We start from the raw sequence: 19,779 nt of genomic DNA on the forward strand, positions 1-19,779 counted from the left end.
TGGACCATATAGTTTATCCACTAGAAACTCATGGGCCATATGGACACAGATATAAAAAATGAATACTATATATGAATACATTTTTTTTTAAAGTTATTCAAGTCCAAATTATCAAAGTTACCATAGATTGCCATAGATTACCTGTTAATTACCTAAATTACTGAAGATTTTGGGAACTTTGGTAAATTACAGGTAGCTTTGCAACCCTAGCACAGAGTAATTAGAAGAAATCACACAAACTGACACATGCAAAGGATATCCGACCTTAGTCACTTTACTTGTCTGAGAAACCCCCACGATTTGAAATAAATAACTCGCCCAGTACAAAGTCCACTACAGTAGTTATGGCTAATAGCAGGGTTTCACATCAGGGAAACCACCCTCATTATAAGGCTGAGCTGTGGCTTGATACAAATAGGAATTTGACATGTTATGTAACTTAATGTTGAAGTCTCTTTTTTGTCATTGATCTAATATAACTGATATATCCATGGTTAGCTAACTCCAGGCACTGGGCTTAGTAAGTTTGGCACAGGTCGACCAAGACACAGGATTAAAGAATAACATTTAGGAGAAGAGTGCACTTACATTCCACTTTCAGTTCCATTCTCATTTTATCAGTGCAAATAAAGCAAAACAATATTTGGCTATCAAAATCTATATGTATTTACATTAACTAGTTGCTGTATGCAAGGCCATTTCAGAAAATACAGTACATGACAAAAATGCATAGCAAAGAACCACATAAAATGCACAAAAGAAAAAGACAAATCATGGGTTGCACATTTAATTACAATATTGTTTTTAACGTTCGTTTCAGGACTGAAGCCCAGCTGAGCATTCTATGCAATGCAGTCTCAATACACACTTATGAAAAAAGGTGCGATCTAGAAGCTAAAAGGGTTCTTCGGCTGTCCCCATAGGAGAACCCTTTGAAGAACCCTTTTTGGTTCCAGGTAGAACCCTTTTGGGTTCCATGAAGGACCCTTTCCACAGAGAGTTCTTCATGTAACCCAAAATGGTTCTACCTGAAGGCCAAAAAGGTTAAACCTGGAACCAAAAAGGGTTCTCCTATAGGGACAGCCAAAGAACCCTTTTAGAACCCTTTTTTCTAAAAGTGTAGGTGCTGATTAAGATTTTGTCTAAAGTGCATTACTGTGGCTTGGAAACATGATGACATTTCAAAAGGAGGCAAATAATTAGTAGGATAAACTTTTGTCATCATTGTGATGTCACCAGATTGACTTGAGATATAGTATAACTTTAGCTAGCTAGCTAATATTGGGGAGAGAGCACCGACATTTTTGCTAGCTAATATTAGCATGAGGGACCATGTCTGAATAGCCTTCATTTCGCAGAACAAGAATAAACTGACGAGTTTCAGAAGAAAGTGCTTTGTTTCTTGCCATTTTGAGCCTGTAATCGAACCCACAAATGCTGACGCTCCAGATACTCAACTAGTCTAAAGAAGGCCAGTTTTATTGCTTCTTTAATCAGGACAACAGTTTTCAGCTGTGCTAACATAATTGCAAAAGGGTTTTCTAACGATCAATTAGCCTTTTAAAATGATAAACTTGGATTAGCTAACACAACGTGCCATTGGAACACAGGAGTGATGGTTGCTGATAATGGGCCTCTGTACGCCTATGTAGATATTCCATTAAAAATCAGGTGTTTCTAGCTATAATAGTTATTTACAACATTAGCAATGTCTACACTGTATTTCTGATCAATTTGATGTTATTTTAATGGACAAAAACTTTTCTTTAAAAAACAAGGACATCTCTAAGTGACCCCAAACTTTTGAACGGTAGTGTATTTCAGTTACTTTTGAGTATTTAGTGTAATTTGTATTCCACTGGCCTTAACTACAAAGAAATGTATTTTGCAATAAGTTACACAATTTCAAAATCCAAAATACTTTTCTATACCATTTGTCATAGCGACTCACACTTTTGTGGGCTCCTATCACCCCAAATGTACTGCATTTGTATCAGAAGTGTGATGGCACTATGGTATGATAAAAACGTCTGCTAAATTACCAAAATGTTATGTGAAAATTAACACTTACAAAGCACACTGGGTATTTGATTACAATACAAATTATTTGGACAATAAGCATTTATGCCAATTTTGATTGGAATTGGTTCAGTGGGTACTGAGGGAACATAGGACTGAGGGAACACAGGGCCCAGGGAACATAGGGCTGAGGAAATATAGGGCTCTGGGAACATAGGTAGAGGAATCATAGGGCCCAGAGAACATAGGGCGGAGGGAACAAACTTTGCTAGCTCAAGGCAACATTGCCATCTCTCTAAAGGAAACTTGACGACATCATCATGATGGCAAAGTTGTTTTCTACAAATTATTTGTATACTTTAGCAATGTCATCGTATTTCCAGGCTTCTATAGCGTAATTTCCATGAAACAGTCATTAGCCCTCGTTCAGAAAGACTGACCATTAACCATCAGTCGGACATCAATATGCTGCGAGATCTAACAGCGTTGATAATAATGCCAACGACCGAATGAGGTGCCACCCATGAACAGTCATATTCTGAACCTGTGTTTTAAAATGTCAGGCATTAAGGTACGTGAAGCTGGCTAAGTCGAGTGCAGGAAAGTGTTCTGATAAAATAAAGAAATAGAGAATTCATTCAGTAAGTACTGACATATTGGTTTAGAAAGGCTGTCTTGGACTGTGAACATGACAGCACATATTTGGTCAAATGGGAGGGGGTTGAGTAAACCCACCATCTCAAACCTTGGCGGATGAAGTAATAAAACATGGAGAGCCACTCTTATGCTTCTGACATCAAATGAAAACAACGGTCACTTTGGCATGTGATCGACGTGTATTAATAACAGATTCAGCATGTTCATAACCTCTGGGTGTCGGCTATACCCTAGTAGTACATGCAGTTTAATAACATTTACTGTTATTGTTCACTGAAAACAATCTAGTTGTTTCAACTAATTATTATTAAGTAACTGGTTCCACAGCCTTTTTTTCTGTTTACTCAACTTTTCGTGTTATCTAAAAAACAACAAAAATTGTTGGCCCAAACTTAGCTCCAACTTGAGAAAACTTAGGCAAAAATTCTGTCAATTTAAATCTAAATTATTATTTGGGCATCTTAACTAAAAAAAAAACCTGGGCAACACAGTGCTTTTAACATGCAATGTTTTCAACTTACATATTTGACACATGTTGACATGATTACCTTGTGCATGTTCATTTATACAGAAATGATTCATATAGCAGATGCTCTTATCCAGAGCAATTATGGTTAAGTGCCTTGCTTTAGGGCACATTGACAGATTTTTCAACTAGTAGGCTCGGTGATTTAAACCAGTGACCTTTCGGTTACTGGCCCAACGCTCTCAACTGCTAGGGTACCTGCCAACCCCACGTCCCCATTATTCAATGTGCTCACCTGGGATTTGAACGCACAACCTTTTGGTTCATGGCATTCCAATCTTCCTGCTACACCACCATGTCTGTGTCAGTTCTCAGTTAATCTGACTATTCTCTCATCATTGATTTGATTGACTTGTTTCAGCCATTTGAGGGTTTTCTGTCTGGTTGTTTAATGTTGGTGGGGTATATTACTCTGTTTTAATGTTACTCCTTAATCCAGCGTTTCCCAAACTCGATCCTCTGGACCCCAAGGGGTGCACGTTTTGTTTTTTGTCCTAACACTACACAGCTGATTGAAATGATCAAAGCTTGATGATTAGTTGATTACTTGAATCAGCTGTGTAGTGCTAGGGTGAAAGCCAAAACGTGCACCCCTTGGGGTCCCGAGGAGTGAGTTTGGGAAACCCTGACTTAATCACTATGATAAATAAAATATTTTTTCTTGAGTGTACTTTTAATAGAGCTGAGATGTACTTTGAGGTGCAAAGTGTAGCAATACAGGGGAAATCAGTCATTGACACAGACATGGTGGCTTAGAGTGCAGTAAGAGGTTGTGACTTCAAATCGCAGGTGAGGACATTTTCAATACTGCAAGGACTCTCCAGAAGGTGGTGCGGTCTGCACAACGCATCACCCGGGGCCCTACCTGCCCTCCATGACACCTACAGCACCCGATGTCACAGGAAGGCCAACAAGATCATCAAGGACATCAACCACCCGAGCCACTGCCTGTTCACCCCGCTATCATCCAGAAGGCGAGGTCAGTACAGGTGCATCAAAGCTGGGACCGAGAGACTGAAAAACAGCTTCTATCTCAAGGCCATCAGACTATTAAACAGTAATCACTAACTCAGAGTGGCTGCTGCCTACATTGAGACCCAATCACTGGACACTTTAATAAATGTATCACTAGTCACTTTAAACAATGCCACTTTAATAATGTTTACATATCTTACATGACTCAAATCACATGTATATACTGTATTTTATACCATCTACTGCAACTTGCCTATGCCGCTCGGCCATCGCTCATCCATATACTTATATGTACATATTCTCATTCACCCCTTTAGATTTGTGTGTATTAGGTAGTTGTTGGGGAATTGTTAGATTACTTGTTAGTTTTGTGTGTATTAGGTAGTTGTTGGGAATTGTTAGATTACTTGTTAGATATTACTGCACTGTTGGAACTAGAAGCACAAGCATTTCGCTACACTCGCATTAACATCTGCTAACCATGTGTATGTGACCAATAAAATGTTATTTTATTTTATATGAATTCCTATATAAATGAACATGCAAAATGTAATCAAGTTTGTGCCCCAAAAAAATGTGGGTTCAGGTAACACTCTGCCCGAAAAGTCTGTGGAAACGTATTTAATAATAACTAGTTGAAACAACTACATTGTTTTTACAGTGTTCTTAAAATAAAATAAAATATCCCAAAAAAATGTGAATGTAATTTTCATTCCATTTGTATAAGTAATCCAGAGTGGTTAATGCCATGAAAAACTGGAGGGAGAGTCATAGGTAGCCTTGGTGGAATTTTCCAGAAGGGTACGTATCTGGGACAGCTTCTCTCTTGGCTCTAGGCATCACACCTGCTGTAGCAGCGGGATGGGGACGTTGGAAGATGACAAAGTAGGTGAGCGTGTCCCCTCCTTTAAGAACACCATGTCTTGTTCTCTCCTCTCCCAGTCCACACAGTAAGACACAACCGTCACAGCTGACTAAAGGCAAAGTGAACATATTCATCCTTCTTCCTCTTCTTCCCTTTTTGTTTTACATTCAGGCATTCTGAGGGACGGCTATGTGTAGTAGGAGAGTGGCAGCGAGGACTCCAGGGTAAGTCTGAAAGGTGAGATATAGGGTGCGTTCCTCTGTCCAGGCGTTGCTGACGCCTGCCAGATCTTATAACGCCTGGATAGGTATTTTATGTATCAGCTAACCACATCATATGTTAAAGTAATCTGTCAGTCGATGACACAGTTGATGACGTGGCACGCAATCATTGGTTGATACATGCAACGTCTGAGCAGGGGAACGCAACCACAGTATCAACAAACCACCCAAGATGGCCACTGCTATAAAACTGTGGCTTCCTCCATGGCATTCACCCATCTGGACAGAGAAGAAAGTGCTGACTGTAATAACATTGTAATAACAATATGTTTGTTGTGTTGATGCTGTTGTCAATGTGAGTCACACCTATGAGGTTACTGAATGAGGCCTGTAACTGGGGCCAGGAGTTTTACCTCACTATGTAAAAGGATAAAGGCTATAACTTGGGCCCATAGTTTCTCCTGGTCAGATCATGTGGCCATAAAAGGTGCAGTGCAGAGCTCACCTCTCAGCAGTGTGGTTGTTCTCGGCCTTAAAGGTGTAGTACAGGGACTTCTTGTGGTACAGCTCAAAGACGTTGGTTGTCTCCTCTCCACCTGGCCTGTCAGGCAGCTTCACTGTGAAGCCCAAGAGAGGCAAACTCTCAGATGCCACCTTCTCCTGGAGACAGAGACAGAGACAGAGAGAGACAGAGAGAGAAAGAGAGAGAGGAGAGAGAGGACAGACAGAGAGTAATACAGAGAGAGACAGAGACAGAGAGAGAGAGAGAGAGAAAGAGAGAGAGGAGAGAGAGGACAGACAGAGAGTAATACAGAGAGAAAGAGACCCGCATAGTCTTCAGGGTGTAGTTTGTGGGGGTTTTGTGTAGGGGTGTAACGGTTCGCCAAACCCATGGTTCGGTACGTATTGCGGTTTTGGGGTCACGGTTTCGGTACAAAATGAAATGCCAACAGTTACTGTAGTTAATTGTTGTTTATTTAATCAAATACAAAGTGTTGGTATTCCTGATTCCATATATGATCATGAGTCATATAATGCCTGATGAGAGCACAATCAGGAACATCAACACTTTGTATTTTCTTAAATGAAAATACAAGATTACTCAACAACACAAAAATAAAAAACAATATGCATGTGAAATCAATATGTAAACATGGCTCAGACATTGTATAGGCCTATGCTATGTTTTCGTACAAAGAGAAAAAGACTGGCACTTGTGTGACTCTCATAAAGGGGCGTGTCTCTAGCGCGGTAATTCTCATTTACCACTCCGGGGTAATGTGATGGGCTGTCACTGTTAAATAAATCTTCTTCAGGATTGGTGGGTCCCCTGCAGGACGGTTGAGCTAACGTAGGCTAATGCGATTAGCATGAGGTTGTAAGTAACAACAACATTTCCCAGGACATAGACATATCTGATATTGACAGAAAGCTTAAATTCTTGTTAATCTAACTGCACTGTCCAATTTACAGTAGCTATTACAGTGAAATAATACCATGCTATTGTTTGAGGAGAGTGCACAGTTTTGAACATGAAAAGTTATTAACACACAAATTAGGCACATTTGGGCAGTCTTGATAGAACATTTTTAACAGAATTGCAATGGTTCATTGGATCAGTCTGAAACTTTGCATAAATGGCACCTGGGCTGGAATAATACATAATGGCCTTTCTCTTGCATTTCAAAGATGATGGTACAAAAAAAATACCAAAAAACGGTTGTTTTACTCTTTATATTATCTTTTACCAGATATAATGTGTTATATTCTCCTACATTCCTTTCACATTTCCACAAAATTCAAAGTGTTTCCTTTCAAATGGTACCAAGAATATGCATTCCTTGCTACAGGGCCAGAGCTACAGCCAGTTAGATTTGGGTGAAAATTGAAAAAAGGGGCCGATCCTTAAAGAGGTTTAATTAAGTAGCTCTCTATAGCCCTGGAGGTTCATCCATCTGTAGCAAGCGCAACCCATGGTGCATTGGCCAATTCAATGACAACTTTGGCTTTAGCTTGCTTATATACTATCTGTTTGCTGAAATTGGTGCGAGAGAGCTAATTTTGTTACGTGGCTCAAGCACTTTCATGAGGCGCTGAACACTGGCGTAACGCAATTTCTCTGGACCCTACCCCTTTCCTAAAATACAAAATCGAATGTGTCAGTCAGACAGCTACTCACAAAGTATAGACTACCGATCGCTGTCCATGGTGCTGAAATTGCAACATGTCTATGTAGCTGCATATCGAATCGACGATAGGCTTTCTGTTGTTCCAGGGCATATAGCCTATAGCTTTGCTTTAGCTAATGGATAAATGTTTATTGCCACATTTTCTCATGTTAAGCCTAACATTTCACGAAGCTATACACGGTGTCACAATGCTGCCATTTAGACTGCTGGCTGGTGGCAATAATGTAATTACTTGTTCAGTAATTAAAAGTTGGAAATTCAAACAATGCAGATTGCAAAATGTATTTTCGATGCAACAGCAAACTAATCAGCTACCAATCGATTTTTTTAAATGATATATACAAGTGACCTGTATAGGCTATCTGAACCTGTATGACATGAGTCCTCCTCTTCCAGCTTGGATAGAAAGTGGTTGTGAATAAAACCAGTCTATTAATGCCAAATAGTACAGTCAGTCCACCCTCAAAACATTAGCTTACTAGGGATTGTTTCATTACGCAGTGTATCCTATAGCTATACAGTATTTAGCTGCTATTTATACACTTAAAAAAAAAAAAAATAGCCTAACAATTCTCCTGAAGTATTCCTAGCTGCCTCTCTCTGTGTCTGTTTTTCTTGAAGAAAAAAAAAAGTTGATCAGTTTCTGTGCTTGTCTCGCTCTATTTGTTTTCTATGTAGAGGGCTATAGTAGCTACAGTATGCTACTGCAGTGCCTTGAATTCTTGTGTGCAAACCACGGCCTGTAGGCGTAGGTTGCAGCCCGACTGTTTTCTATACTAAGTATTGACAACCCAGACAGTCTTTCCTGAGACATTGTGTATTAAATGTCCATTGTGCTGCACACAATTTAAACTATAGCAGAGATAAGGAACTGCTGATATTACAACCACACAACTCAAACGCTGGTTCACCAGCATGAACGAAACTGGGATCTTTTTGTTTGAGCCCTCAAGAACTGTTGCCCGCTAAAGATGATAATCTGTTTACATCTGCCAATGTATTGGCTGTCCACTAGCCAGGCGACATGTCCCCAGAGCTTCTTATACAGTTCATCTCTTTCCGTAACATGTTGAGGCCGGTAATTAAGGAGAATGAGAGGCTCAGTTAAAGATATTGCAGAACTAAAACTAATAACGAACTACCTAAGAAGCATTATGACCAATGACAGGCGCATGGGCACCTCAGGGGTGGGGGGCAGCCCCCGCTCCCCACCCCTCCCTTGCGTCCAGTGTGCCAGTAGTGCTGAAACCCCCTATTCTCAACCAAAGAGAATGGGCACATTTCCGCGGCTATAAACATACCTATCTCTCTTGTAATTTCTTTGGCCTGGTCAGAATCAGTTGAGAAGGGCTGCTTGAATGCAGAGTATAGAGAAAATGTTATGTTGATGGGTTTTTTGCGTTTCCGTCTGGATCCGGTGGTAGGAATACTGGGGTGATGTCGGCATAAATGTGTTGGTAGCTGCATAGGCTATTCTGGTTGAGCAGTGGCGACGTAATCTCTCTGTTCATCGCTGTTGTAATCTACTTGGAGGCCAAAATGTTCCCAAACTGGAGATTTAAACGATGATGGAGGATCCTCCTGGTTTATCGATCCCACCACTCTCCATCATACAGAACTAGTTCCCGGCTCCACCTCACAAAAGGATCATTTGAAATCCGGCAATTAATATTGAAATTCTGATTACAAAGTGCGCATAGGCTCTAATTCTTTTCTTCAGATCAGATTTACAGCAGTTTAGCCATAGCCTATAGTCCTAGGGTTTTATTTAAAAAATATTTGTTTTATGTATTCATTCGGGTTCACAGGGCGGACCGAACTGATGTCCCCATACCGAACAGTTCGTTACGAATACAAGTACAGTTACACCCCTAGTTTTGTGAATACAAGTACAGTTACACCCCTAGTTTTGTGAATACAAGTACAGTTACACCCCTAGTTTTGTGAATACAAGTACAGTTACACCCCTAGTTTTGTGAATACAAGTACAGTTACACCCCTAGTTTTGTGAATACAAGTACAGTTACACCCCTAGTTTTGTGAATACAAGTAGTTACACCCCTAGTTTTGTGAATACATGTACCACAGTCCCCTAGTTTTGTGGGCATTCACAAACTAAGAAAATAGAGCTATACTAGAGAAACCCAATGCTCTTTCTCCATCTGAGTTGGGTATGTGTAAGTTACAGATTTACAGGGAGAGGTGTAGTAGGGGTGTGATGTGTGTGAGGGTTCAGGTTTAAGGGGAACGTGTTTTCCCCCTCACCTCGCGGGCCTGGTAGGTGTAAAGCACCTTGTCTTTGAGTTGAAACCACAGCCTCTTCCAGTTCCTCTTGCTCCTCTTACTGCGCTGTTGAGTCCCGCTCATAGAGGCCTCCTCTGACACACTCACCTGGAGACAACACAGGAACAGCCATTAGTTAGATACATAACAGTGCACAGCGAAACCTATACTGCCACTTACTCAGTACAACCAAGGTGCATGAATTGAAAACCAAAATGATTGATATTTTTGCTGAATTTTCGATAATAATTTTCTACAATGATAGATTCTTACAGTTATCTTATAATTCTAACATCGTAATTTGGGTCCAATAATAAAGGAGTACTTTTCAAATGGATAACAGTACAGGACTGAGTAATGTAGCTACAGCAGGATGTGGACAATGGCTTTCGCAATGTCAATGTCAACCTCAACCAATTCCCTGTTCATTTGGTAGAATAGGAGTGGTGTGTGTGTGTGGATACCTGGCTCAGAGATGCGGTGCCCTTGCGGTGTCTCCACAGGCTGGGAGGGTGAATGTTCTGGAAGACGGCAGAGATTGGGCGGCTGGAGCGGCGGTTAGAACGAGGACTGTCAGTACCACTCGCCCCAGACACATCTCCTCCTATGGCGACAGAGAACACCTTAATACTGGACTCACACACATTCAATGTGCTCCAGTAGTCAAGGGGGGCATGTACAGTATAGTACAGTACAGTACAGTATGGTATAGTACAGTATTGTACAGTATGGTATAGTACAGTATAGTACAACACATTATAGTATAGTACAGTATAGTACAGTTTAGTACAATACAAAACAGTAAAAGGCAGGAGGCGTAGTGTACCTCTCTTCTTGAGCTCGCTGTAACAGTGGTCACACACTTTGGCCATGTGGTCCTTCAGGTACTTCAGAGGGTATCTGTTCCTGGAGCAGCTCCGACACACAATCTGAGTAAAGCAAGACCAAGACTAGGACATGTCAGAACACTAAAACACACACAGGTCAGACCATAGACTACCGTACACTCCAGCCACATCATACTGCACAAAACTATGCTTCTAGGTAACATAGCCATTCCTTTAAAACATTTTCATTCTATGTGTGTGTGTGAGAGAGACTCACCCTCCCGCAGGCGTGGCAGTGGTGTCTGCGCAGTGTGATGCTGAAGTCTGAGGTACAGTTCATACACATCATCACATGGGATACAGGCACCAGAGTAGGAGCCTTCTCCCCCAGGGACAGCCACAGACGCTCTCTGGCCTGGGAAAGAGAAAGGACAATATAGTTTCAACATGCAGCTACCACACTAGACTTCACAGTCACACTGAGGAAACAGGCTGCAATGTAGCCTACAGACACCTGCAATGCTATGTAACTTTAGTAAATGTATGAGAATTGGTTTGCTATTGTCATTGAGTGGGGAGCATAACTATGTTATTGCTAAAATTGCTAACATAACTTTTATGTAAGCACTGTCTCCCAGTCAAAGTCCTCCTCACCTCTCCAGAACAGCCGCTGAAAGTTCCAGGTCCTCTGGCGTGGTCAGACACTGTCCGACTCAGAGTGTGGAACCAGTCCTCTCTCTCACTACAGGAGCTGCACACGGACACACAGAGCACAGGTCATTAAGCCCTCTTACTGTACGGAGTCTCATTTAGCAGTAATGTCCCACTGGGCACAGACGTCAATTCAACATCTATTCTACAGTACGTTGATTTAACGTAATGTCATTGAAATGACGTGGAAACTTTGATTCAACCAGTGTGTGTCCAGTGGGGTGTTTGACTACGTTACTTTTAGAGGTAGAAATGGCCGGAGTGGTCTAGATACGTGGTCAGGAAAATAACACTGACACTACTTGTAAAAGAGCCTAGAATCCTGGCACAAGAGGCGTAACTATACTTCATTCACTGTTGAGACAGTAAAGTTGGTGACCACGAGAACTGTGAACCCCAATCATTATACCGACCAAGGTGTATGTATTAGTGTGACGCACCTGGCTGCCAAGGTGATGGAGATGTCTGCTCCCTCGATCCTCAGAGCGTTCTGCACATCCTCTATGATGGGTTTACTGACCTGGAACATCAATCATCAAAAGCACATGACATAGACTGATGAGGAACCAGTGAGAGAGAGGACAGATAGGTTTAAAAAGGGAAGAGAGAATGAGAGGATGGAGAGAGAGCGAGAGAGAGGGAGAGAGGGAGAGAGGGGATGGTGAGTGGCAAAGTGAGATATTAGGGAGGGACAAACAATAAGTGAGAGGGAGTGAAAAAGACAGAGACAAAGTTCGAGAGAGGGGGCGAGTGGGGAAAAAATGTGAGAGAGGGGAATGAGTGATGGGGAGGAGGACTCTGACCTTCATCCCAGTCAGTATTAGGGTGTTTTTCAGTCTGTATTTCCCGTCTTGCTGAGGGTAGGTGTACAGCAGCAAATCATTCATCTGTTAACACACAAACACACTCATTATTCACTGACAAGCCTCAGAATCAAACGTACTCTCATTCTTTATCCTCAAAGCCAATGCACAAGATAATACTGTACACAAACATTACACTGATTCAGCTGTTGGATAGAACAAGGGAGAAATTATGGAGAAATTAAACAATGTGAAATGCATACATGGACTTATTCTCAGTACTAAAAATCCTTTTGACATTATGCCTGCATGCTAACTGACCACATGATGGCGGTCTAAACTAAGAGGAAACGATCAGTTCCTTAAGGAGGAAATGGGCTGTTTTAGTGCTCATAATTTCATCAGATTTGGGCGCGTTCGAGCGGATCACTTTTGTCAAGACGTTGACCAATGTTGGTTACTGCCCTTCAAAATGTGTTGCATTATGGGTATACACATTTTTCCACTTGCGACTACATGTCGACTGCATGACCTTTACAACAACCATGTGATCAAAGGTCATAAACTTTCAACTGCAGTCAACTGGAAATTTCTGCAGTTGCTCCACACCAACTGCAACTTGAAGTAGGAACTGAAGCATTGTGGGACACAACCTTCTTCTGTTTTTTTGGACTCAAAAGGCACTACATGCTCATAAATGGTTGATGTCGCCACCTGTCATTGGTTATTAGCGATGCATGTTTACTGTTTTGGTTGGATGACTATTTAGAGCTTAAATACATCTGTAACCTAACATCCTTTCAATCTATGTACATAGGCCTACATGTGATCTACATTTCTAACATAAATGAATTCAATATTAATGAGCAAGTAGCCCAGACACCAGTCGTAGGGTTAATACCAAGTGCATTTGACTGCTTGGCTTATCGCTTGGCTTATTGTTTACCCAGTAACTTATGTGAACTGATGTACATGTAGTCTAATCCTTTTCATAGTGTTTACCCAGTAACTTATGTGAACTGATGTACATGTAGTCTAATCATTTTCATAGTGTTTACCCAGTAATTTATGTGAACTGATGTACATGTAGTCTAATCCTTTTCATAGTGTTTACCCAGTATGTGAACTGATGTACATGTAGTCTAATCCTTTTCATAGTGTTTAACCAGTATGTGAACTGATGTACATGTAGTCTAATCCTTTTCATTTTGTTTCCCCAGTAATTTATGTGAACTGATGTACATGTAGTCTAATCCTTTTCATAGTGTTTACCCAGTATGTGAACTGATGTACATGTAGTCTAATCCTTTTCATTTTGTTTCCCCAGTAATTTATGTGAACTGATGTAGATGTAGTCTAATCCTTTTCATAGTGTTTACCCAGTATGTGAACTGATGTACATGTAGTCTAATCCTTTTCATAGTGTTTACCCAGTATGTGAACTGATGTTCATGTAGTCTAATCCTTTTCATTTTGTTTCCCCAGTATGTGAACTGATGTTCATGTAGTCTAATCCTTTTCATAGTGTTTACCCAGTATGTGAACTGATGTTCATGTAGTCTAATCCTTTTCATTTTGTTTCCCCAGTAATTTATGTGAACTGATGTACATGTAGTCTAATCCTTTTCATAGTGTTTACCCAGTATGTGAACTGATGTACATGTAGTCTAATCCTTTTCATTTTGTTTCCCCAGTAATTTATGTGAACTGATGTAGATGTAGTCTAATCCTTGTCATAGTGTTTACCCAGTATGTGAACTGATGTACATGTAGTCTAATCCTTTTCATAGTGTTTACCCGGTATGTGAACTGATGTACATGTAGTCTAATCCTTTTCATATAGTTTAACCAGTAACTAATGTGAACTGATGTACATGTAGTCTAATCCTTTTCATATTGTTTAACCAGTAACTGATGTGAACTGATGTACATGTAGTCTAATCCTTTTCATATTGTTTAACCAGTAACTGATGTGAACTGATGTACATGTAGTCTAATCATTTTCATATTGTTTAACCAGTAACTGATGTGAACTGATGTACATGTAGTCTAATCCTTTTCATATTGTTTAACCAGTAACTAATGTGAACTGGTGTATACGTATTGTGTTATCTTTTTCTGTACAGTGAGTGTTTTGTCCTTCATGTGATTTAATCAAATTCTGTTCTTAACAGAATGTGTCTTAATGACAAAAGCAACATACAGATTAAGATTTAGGGGAAAGTGGGATACCTAGTCAATTGTACAGCTGAATGCCTTCAACTGAAATGTGTCTTCCGCATTTAAACCAACCCCTCTGAATCAGAGAGGTGCGGGGGGCTTCCTTAATCAACATCCATGTCTTCTGTGCCTGGGGAACATAGGGTTAACTGCCTTGCCCAGGGGCAGAACGACAGATTTTTACCTTGTCAGGTCAGGCATTCGATCCAGCAACCTTTTGGTTACTGGCCCAATGCTCTAACCACTAGGCTACCTGCCGAAAGGCTGTTTTTGCAGCATATGGATAATGTGATGCTGACATGCAAACACTTAGCATACAGTAAGAATCTTGGTGGACTCCATTTAATCACATCTGTTACAATTCCATGTTGCACAATCACAAATAATAATGAGGAAGGTACAAGGGCATGAAGTAATGGGAAACAACAGAGCATATTCCATATGCTGCAAAAACACCTATATGTTCTCATTCTTGTAGCCTATGCACTCACCAACTGGTTATATTTTGAGAAAACCATCACAAAAATACAAAACAAGTCTTGTGAATGTTAGAAAGAGCTTGGGATGATATCTAATTTCCTTATCAGGATATTCATTCCTTGGACCATGTTGATCATGTTGTGCTTCGTGTAGGAGAAGTAGAATATCAATAGCATCCACTTCATCGGCAATAGCAAAAGCGAATGCCATGTCTGCCATTTCCTAGAAACAGCAGAAGTTGTCCGACTTGTTGTCTGTGCATATGTACCTCCCCCAACATTACTTGTCGACTTCCGTCTACAGCCGGCTACTTTGGTCTTACCACTCAAACGCGCCCAATGTCACAACTCAAGATGTTTCCCTGTTCCCTTTCAGTCAGTCACTTGGTATAACATACTCTGGGGAGTAAGCGACCAATCACATTCACCTTAAGAAAAATGAAATCACGCCCAACAGGCCAATGGATGCCGAGCCTGCCGTCGGAAGCCCTGCCTTCCTGGCTATAATACCGGGGCTCGCATTCATTTCCTCAATTCTTCAGCTCGCCTGGAGGAAGAACGTGTCACGCAGTTTACAAACGTTTCAAGCACACAAAGACTACAAGATTCGTCTCCGACTTAGGTGTCTATTAGTGGGGAGAGAGTACTTGTCCCTCTAGATCAGGGGTATTCAACTATTACGAGCTCCGGAGCCTTCTGGTTTAGAGTTGAGTTTGAGAGCCCTAGATGTTGCGAGTTTTGGGTCTTGGTATCAGTTTTTGAGTTGACTAAAAGCCAACTACTTTCTGCTCTGCTTGTGTAGCTAATGCTTCCTTGCTTGGGTAGGATGGTCAGTGGTAAGAGTAAGTTCAAAAAGGTTAACCAGCTGAGTTTGAACCTCCAACCGTGCCCAAGGGCATGTGGTTTCACAATGAAAATTAAACATACTCACGAGTGATGTCCTGTTTGCCTGGGGTGGAAGGCTCAGAGCAGTTTGTGTGACTAATGTCTCCGGCTGGGTTCAACTTCCATTGGGCGTCAAGCTGACTTTGTGAGAAAGATTGGGGCTGCTGGCAAAGGCTCTTCCAGTGAAGCGAATGGGGTTGTCTGAGGCTGGGAGAGAGCAACAGCGGTGGTCAGTGTTGATAGGGGTGTCATCCTAGCCGAGTGAGGCTCATTCCAGTTTCTCTGGCAGTGTTTAGAATCCGGATTCCGAATATACTATCCCTGATTGGATCTGGAGGGTTTCCAGTGTGTGAATTGGATGACATCAGTACTGGGCAGCCTAAAGCCACGGCTTTGGATTTGTCGGGGGAGAGTGAACCATTGGTGGTTAATGCGCCTGTGTCGTAGGGCGGCAGATCACCAGATCTTCTCCCTCACAGTGGAGTTCCTCCAGGTTTGGTGTAAGGTATTTACCTCCTGTCCCTGCAACGGTGAAGCGTTGCATACCCCTGTTTAAAGATTTCACTGAGCTAAAGGTAACCCGGGATTCCCCTCATTCAGCCAGGCTGGTGCTACCAGGTTATGACAAGTTCATGAATGTAGAAGGTATGAAGGAGACGGGGCTTGTTTGCACACCACCGATGGATGGAAAGCTGGCGAGTTGCTTAGCTCCAGAGGCTAACAAGGGGGCCAATCCTAGCATGGTGTGCCGGCCGATCAGCTGGACAAGTGTACCAGGCTGAGGGTGTGGTCGTTGAATGTGGTCACAATGATGCAGATGTATCATATCGATTTGCTGCTGCAGCTGAATAGGACTGTGGAGGTGGCGAAGCCGGTTCCATTGTTTCTCAAGAAAATCTATGCAATGGTTGATTTTGTGCTGCGTCTGTCCCGGGTTTCGGGAAAAGTTACTGGTTGCGGAAGTCCCCAAACCTGGTGTGGGTTGGGTATCAGAATGGCGGTACCATGAAAGCACATTGTTTTGTTTTTGTTTTAAACAAGCACCTCAAAGTTTGCATGTTCAAAATGTTCACACTTCACCAGCTATTGCAGTCGGAGCATCCCAGTGATTGGTTGACGTCCATAGATCTGAAGGATGTGTATTGTCATGTGGCTATACATCCTCCCGACAGAACGTTTCGGAGGTTTCCTTTCGAGGGTGTGGCCTATGTGTTTCTGGTCCTGCTTTTCAGGCTTTCCCTATTGCCCCGCACCTTTTGTATGGTCTCTATGGGGGTACCACAGGGTTCAATTCTTGGGCCAACTCTTTTCTCTGTATACATCAATGATGTCGCTCTTGCTTCTGGTGAATCTCTGATCCACCTCTACGCAGACGACACCATTCTGTATACTTCTGGCCCTTCTTTGGACACTGTGTTATCAACCCTCCAGACGAGCTTCAATGCCATTCAACTCTCCTTCCGTGGTCTCCAACTGCTCCTAAACACAAGTAAAACTAAATGCATGCTCTTCAACTGATTGCTGCCTGCACCTGCCCGCCTGTCCAGCATCACTTCTCTGGACGGTTCTAACTTAAAATTTGTGGACAACTACAAATACCTAGGTGTCTGGTTAGACTGTAAACTCTCCTTCCAGACTCACATCAATCATCTCCAATCCAAAGTTAAATCTAGAATTGGCTTCCTATTTCGCAACAAAGCATCCTTCACTCATGCTGCCAAACATACCCTCGCAAAACTGACCATCCTACCAATCCTCGACTTCGGCGATGTCATTTACAAAATAGCCTCCAATACCCTACTCAACAAGCTGGATGCAGTCTATCACAGTGCCATCCGTTTTGTCACCAAAGCCCCATATACTACCCACCACTGCGACCTGTACGCTCTCGTTGGCTGGCCTTCGCTTCATAATCGTCGCCAAACACATTGGCTCCAGGTCATCTACAAGACCCTGCTAGGTAAAGTCCCCCCTTATCTCCGCTCACTGGTCACCATAGCAGCACCCACCTGTAGCATGCGCTCCAGCAGGTATATCTCTCTGGTCACCCCTAAAGCCAACTCCTCCTTTGGTCGTCTCTCCTTCCAGTTCTCTGCTGCCAATGACTGGAACGAACTACAAAAATCTCTGAAACTGGAAACACTTATCTCCCTCGCCTAGCTTTAAGCACCAGCTGTCAGAGCAGCTCACAGATTACTGCACCTGTACATAGCCCATCTATAATTTAGCCCAAACAACTACCACTTCCCCTACTGTATTTATTTATTTAATTTATTTTGCTCCTTTGCACCATATTATTTATATTTTAACTTTGAACTTTCTTCAAACTACAAATCTACCATTCCAGTGTTTTACTTGCTATACTTTATTTACTTTGCCACCATGGCCTTTTTTGCCTTTACCTCCCTTATCTCACATCATTTGCTCACATTGTATATAGTCTTATTTTTTTCTACTGCATCATTGATTGTATGTTGTTTTACTCCATGTGTAACTCTGTGTTTTTGTATGTTGTCGAACTGCTTTGCTTTATCTTTGCCAGGTCGCAATTGTAAATGAGAACTTTTTTCTCAACTTGCCTACCTGGTTAAATAAAGGTGAAATAAAAAATAAAATAAAAAATGGTGGTGGAGGCGACTTTGGCACCGATGCAGTGCCAGGTGATCAGAGTATTGACCTTTCTGGATGATTGGCTGGTCGTAGTGGAGTCGAGGGAACAGGTGGAGCTCCACACTGCCACGCTGGTTTCTCATATTCTGGGGTTCATAGTGAGCCAAAAGAAAATGAGTTTGACTCCGCTCAGTGCATTCCGTTTCTGGGTCTTGTTGTGGACTCGGTTCTGAATCATGCATCCGGCTCCGTCTGCCACGGTTCGCTTGTGGCTGTGTTTATTGGGTCTGATGGCCCCTATGATAGCTGTGGTGCCTCTTGGACTTCTGTTGATGCGTCTGTTTCAGCTCTGGGTGATTGCTACACATATGGATGCATCTCGCCACTGCCATTGGTTGCTCAAGGTATCCTCCTCGTGCCTAAGGGCATTGACTCCTTGGACGGACCATCGACTGCTGTTGCAGGGAGATCTTATAGGCGGGATAGCGTCCCAAAGGGTGATCACGACAGACGCATCCTTACTGTGGTGTGGAGCACTATGTGTGGTTTACTCGGGAAAAGGGATTTGGTCAATAGCACAAAGGGCACTGCATATCAGTTACCTAAAGCTACTGACTGGTTTGCTAGCGCTGAGGCGTGTCCGTCCAATGTTGGAGGGCCAGCATGTGTTGGTAAGGTCCGGCAACAGGACATGGGTGGCGTACATCAACAGGCAGGTGGGGACGTGGTCTCTCTCTTTCCTAAACCTGGCCCATTATCGGCTCGTATGGAGCAGCGCGCATTTCCTCTCGGGCAGGGCAAGTATCTTTCCAGATTTCTCAATGTGGGAGCGGTTCTACTTTCCAGGGGGGTCCTATCTCTACGGAGTGGAGACTGCACCCCTGGGTGGTTGCCCAGATATGGGGCCAGTTCGGCAGGGCCGACGCAGATCTTTACGCGTCACGAGAAAATGCGCATTGTTGTCTGTTCTTCTCAATGAGGGATCTTGGCACTCCGTTAGGAACGAATGCTTTGGTCGCCTCGAACCCTTATCAGTGGCCTGGGACCCTGCTCTATGTGTTTCCTCCAGTGGTCCTGATTCAGGCCACCGTGGAGAGGGTCCGTTAGGATGGTCTGTTGTTGATTCTGGTGGCACCCCGTTGGCCCAGACAACCCTGGTTCCTAGAGATCATACGTCTGTTGGGCGGGAACCCATGGAGGGTTCCGTGTCATCGGGATCTATTGTCCCAGGCTCACAGGAAAGTTTGGCACCCACGAACGCAGATATGGGATCTGTGGGTTTGGCCCCTGAAGGTTGAATTTGACGGCTAGGGGTTTACCCTCAAACGTGAATACAACTATACAGTCGTCACGTGCACCCTCTACAAGAGGCTATACAAAACATAAGAACACCTTCTCTTTCCATAATATAGACTGACAAGGTGAATCCAGGTGAAAGCTATGATCCCTTATTGATGTCACTTGTTAAATCCACTTCAATCAATGTAGATGAAGGGGAGGAGATAGGTT

The 19,779-nt window shown here is 42.4% G+C and overlaps 1 protein-coding gene across 1 annotated transcript in view; it reads right to left on the minus strand.

The window, feature by feature from the left end:
* Window positions 1-251: 251 nt before the first annotated feature.
* The window catches only part of fgd5b (FYVE, RhoGEF and PH domain containing 5b), a 71,105-nt gene continuing 51,577 nt past the window's right edge, over window positions 252-19,779 (minus strand). The window contains exons 13-21 of the mRNA XM_082959247.1: window positions 12,077-12,160; window positions 11,714-11,793; window positions 11,217-11,313; window positions 10,840-10,977; window positions 10,562-10,664; window positions 10,200-10,339; window positions 9,745-9,843; window positions 5,769-5,923; window positions 252-5,542 (exon numbers count right to left, since the gene is read on the minus strand). Coding sequence (XP_082815373.1) covers window positions 5,506-5,542; window positions 5,769-5,923; window positions 9,745-9,843; window positions 10,200-10,339; window positions 10,562-10,664; window positions 10,840-10,977; window positions 11,217-11,313; window positions 11,714-11,793; window positions 12,077-12,160 — 933 coding nt within the window. The 3' untranslated portion in view covers window positions 252-5,505. The remainder of the gene's footprint in view (window positions 5,543-5,768; window positions 5,924-9,744; window positions 9,844-10,199; window positions 10,340-10,561; window positions 10,665-10,839; window positions 10,978-11,216; window positions 11,314-11,713; window positions 11,794-12,076; window positions 12,161-19,779) is intronic.

This window comes from Salmo salar, chromosome 12, assembly GCF_965601325.2.
Source record: "Salmo salar chromosome 12, fSalSal1, whole genome shotgun sequence".
Taxonomy (NCBI): domain Eukaryota; kingdom Metazoa; phylum Chordata; class Actinopteri; order Salmoniformes; family Salmonidae; genus Salmo; species Salmo salar.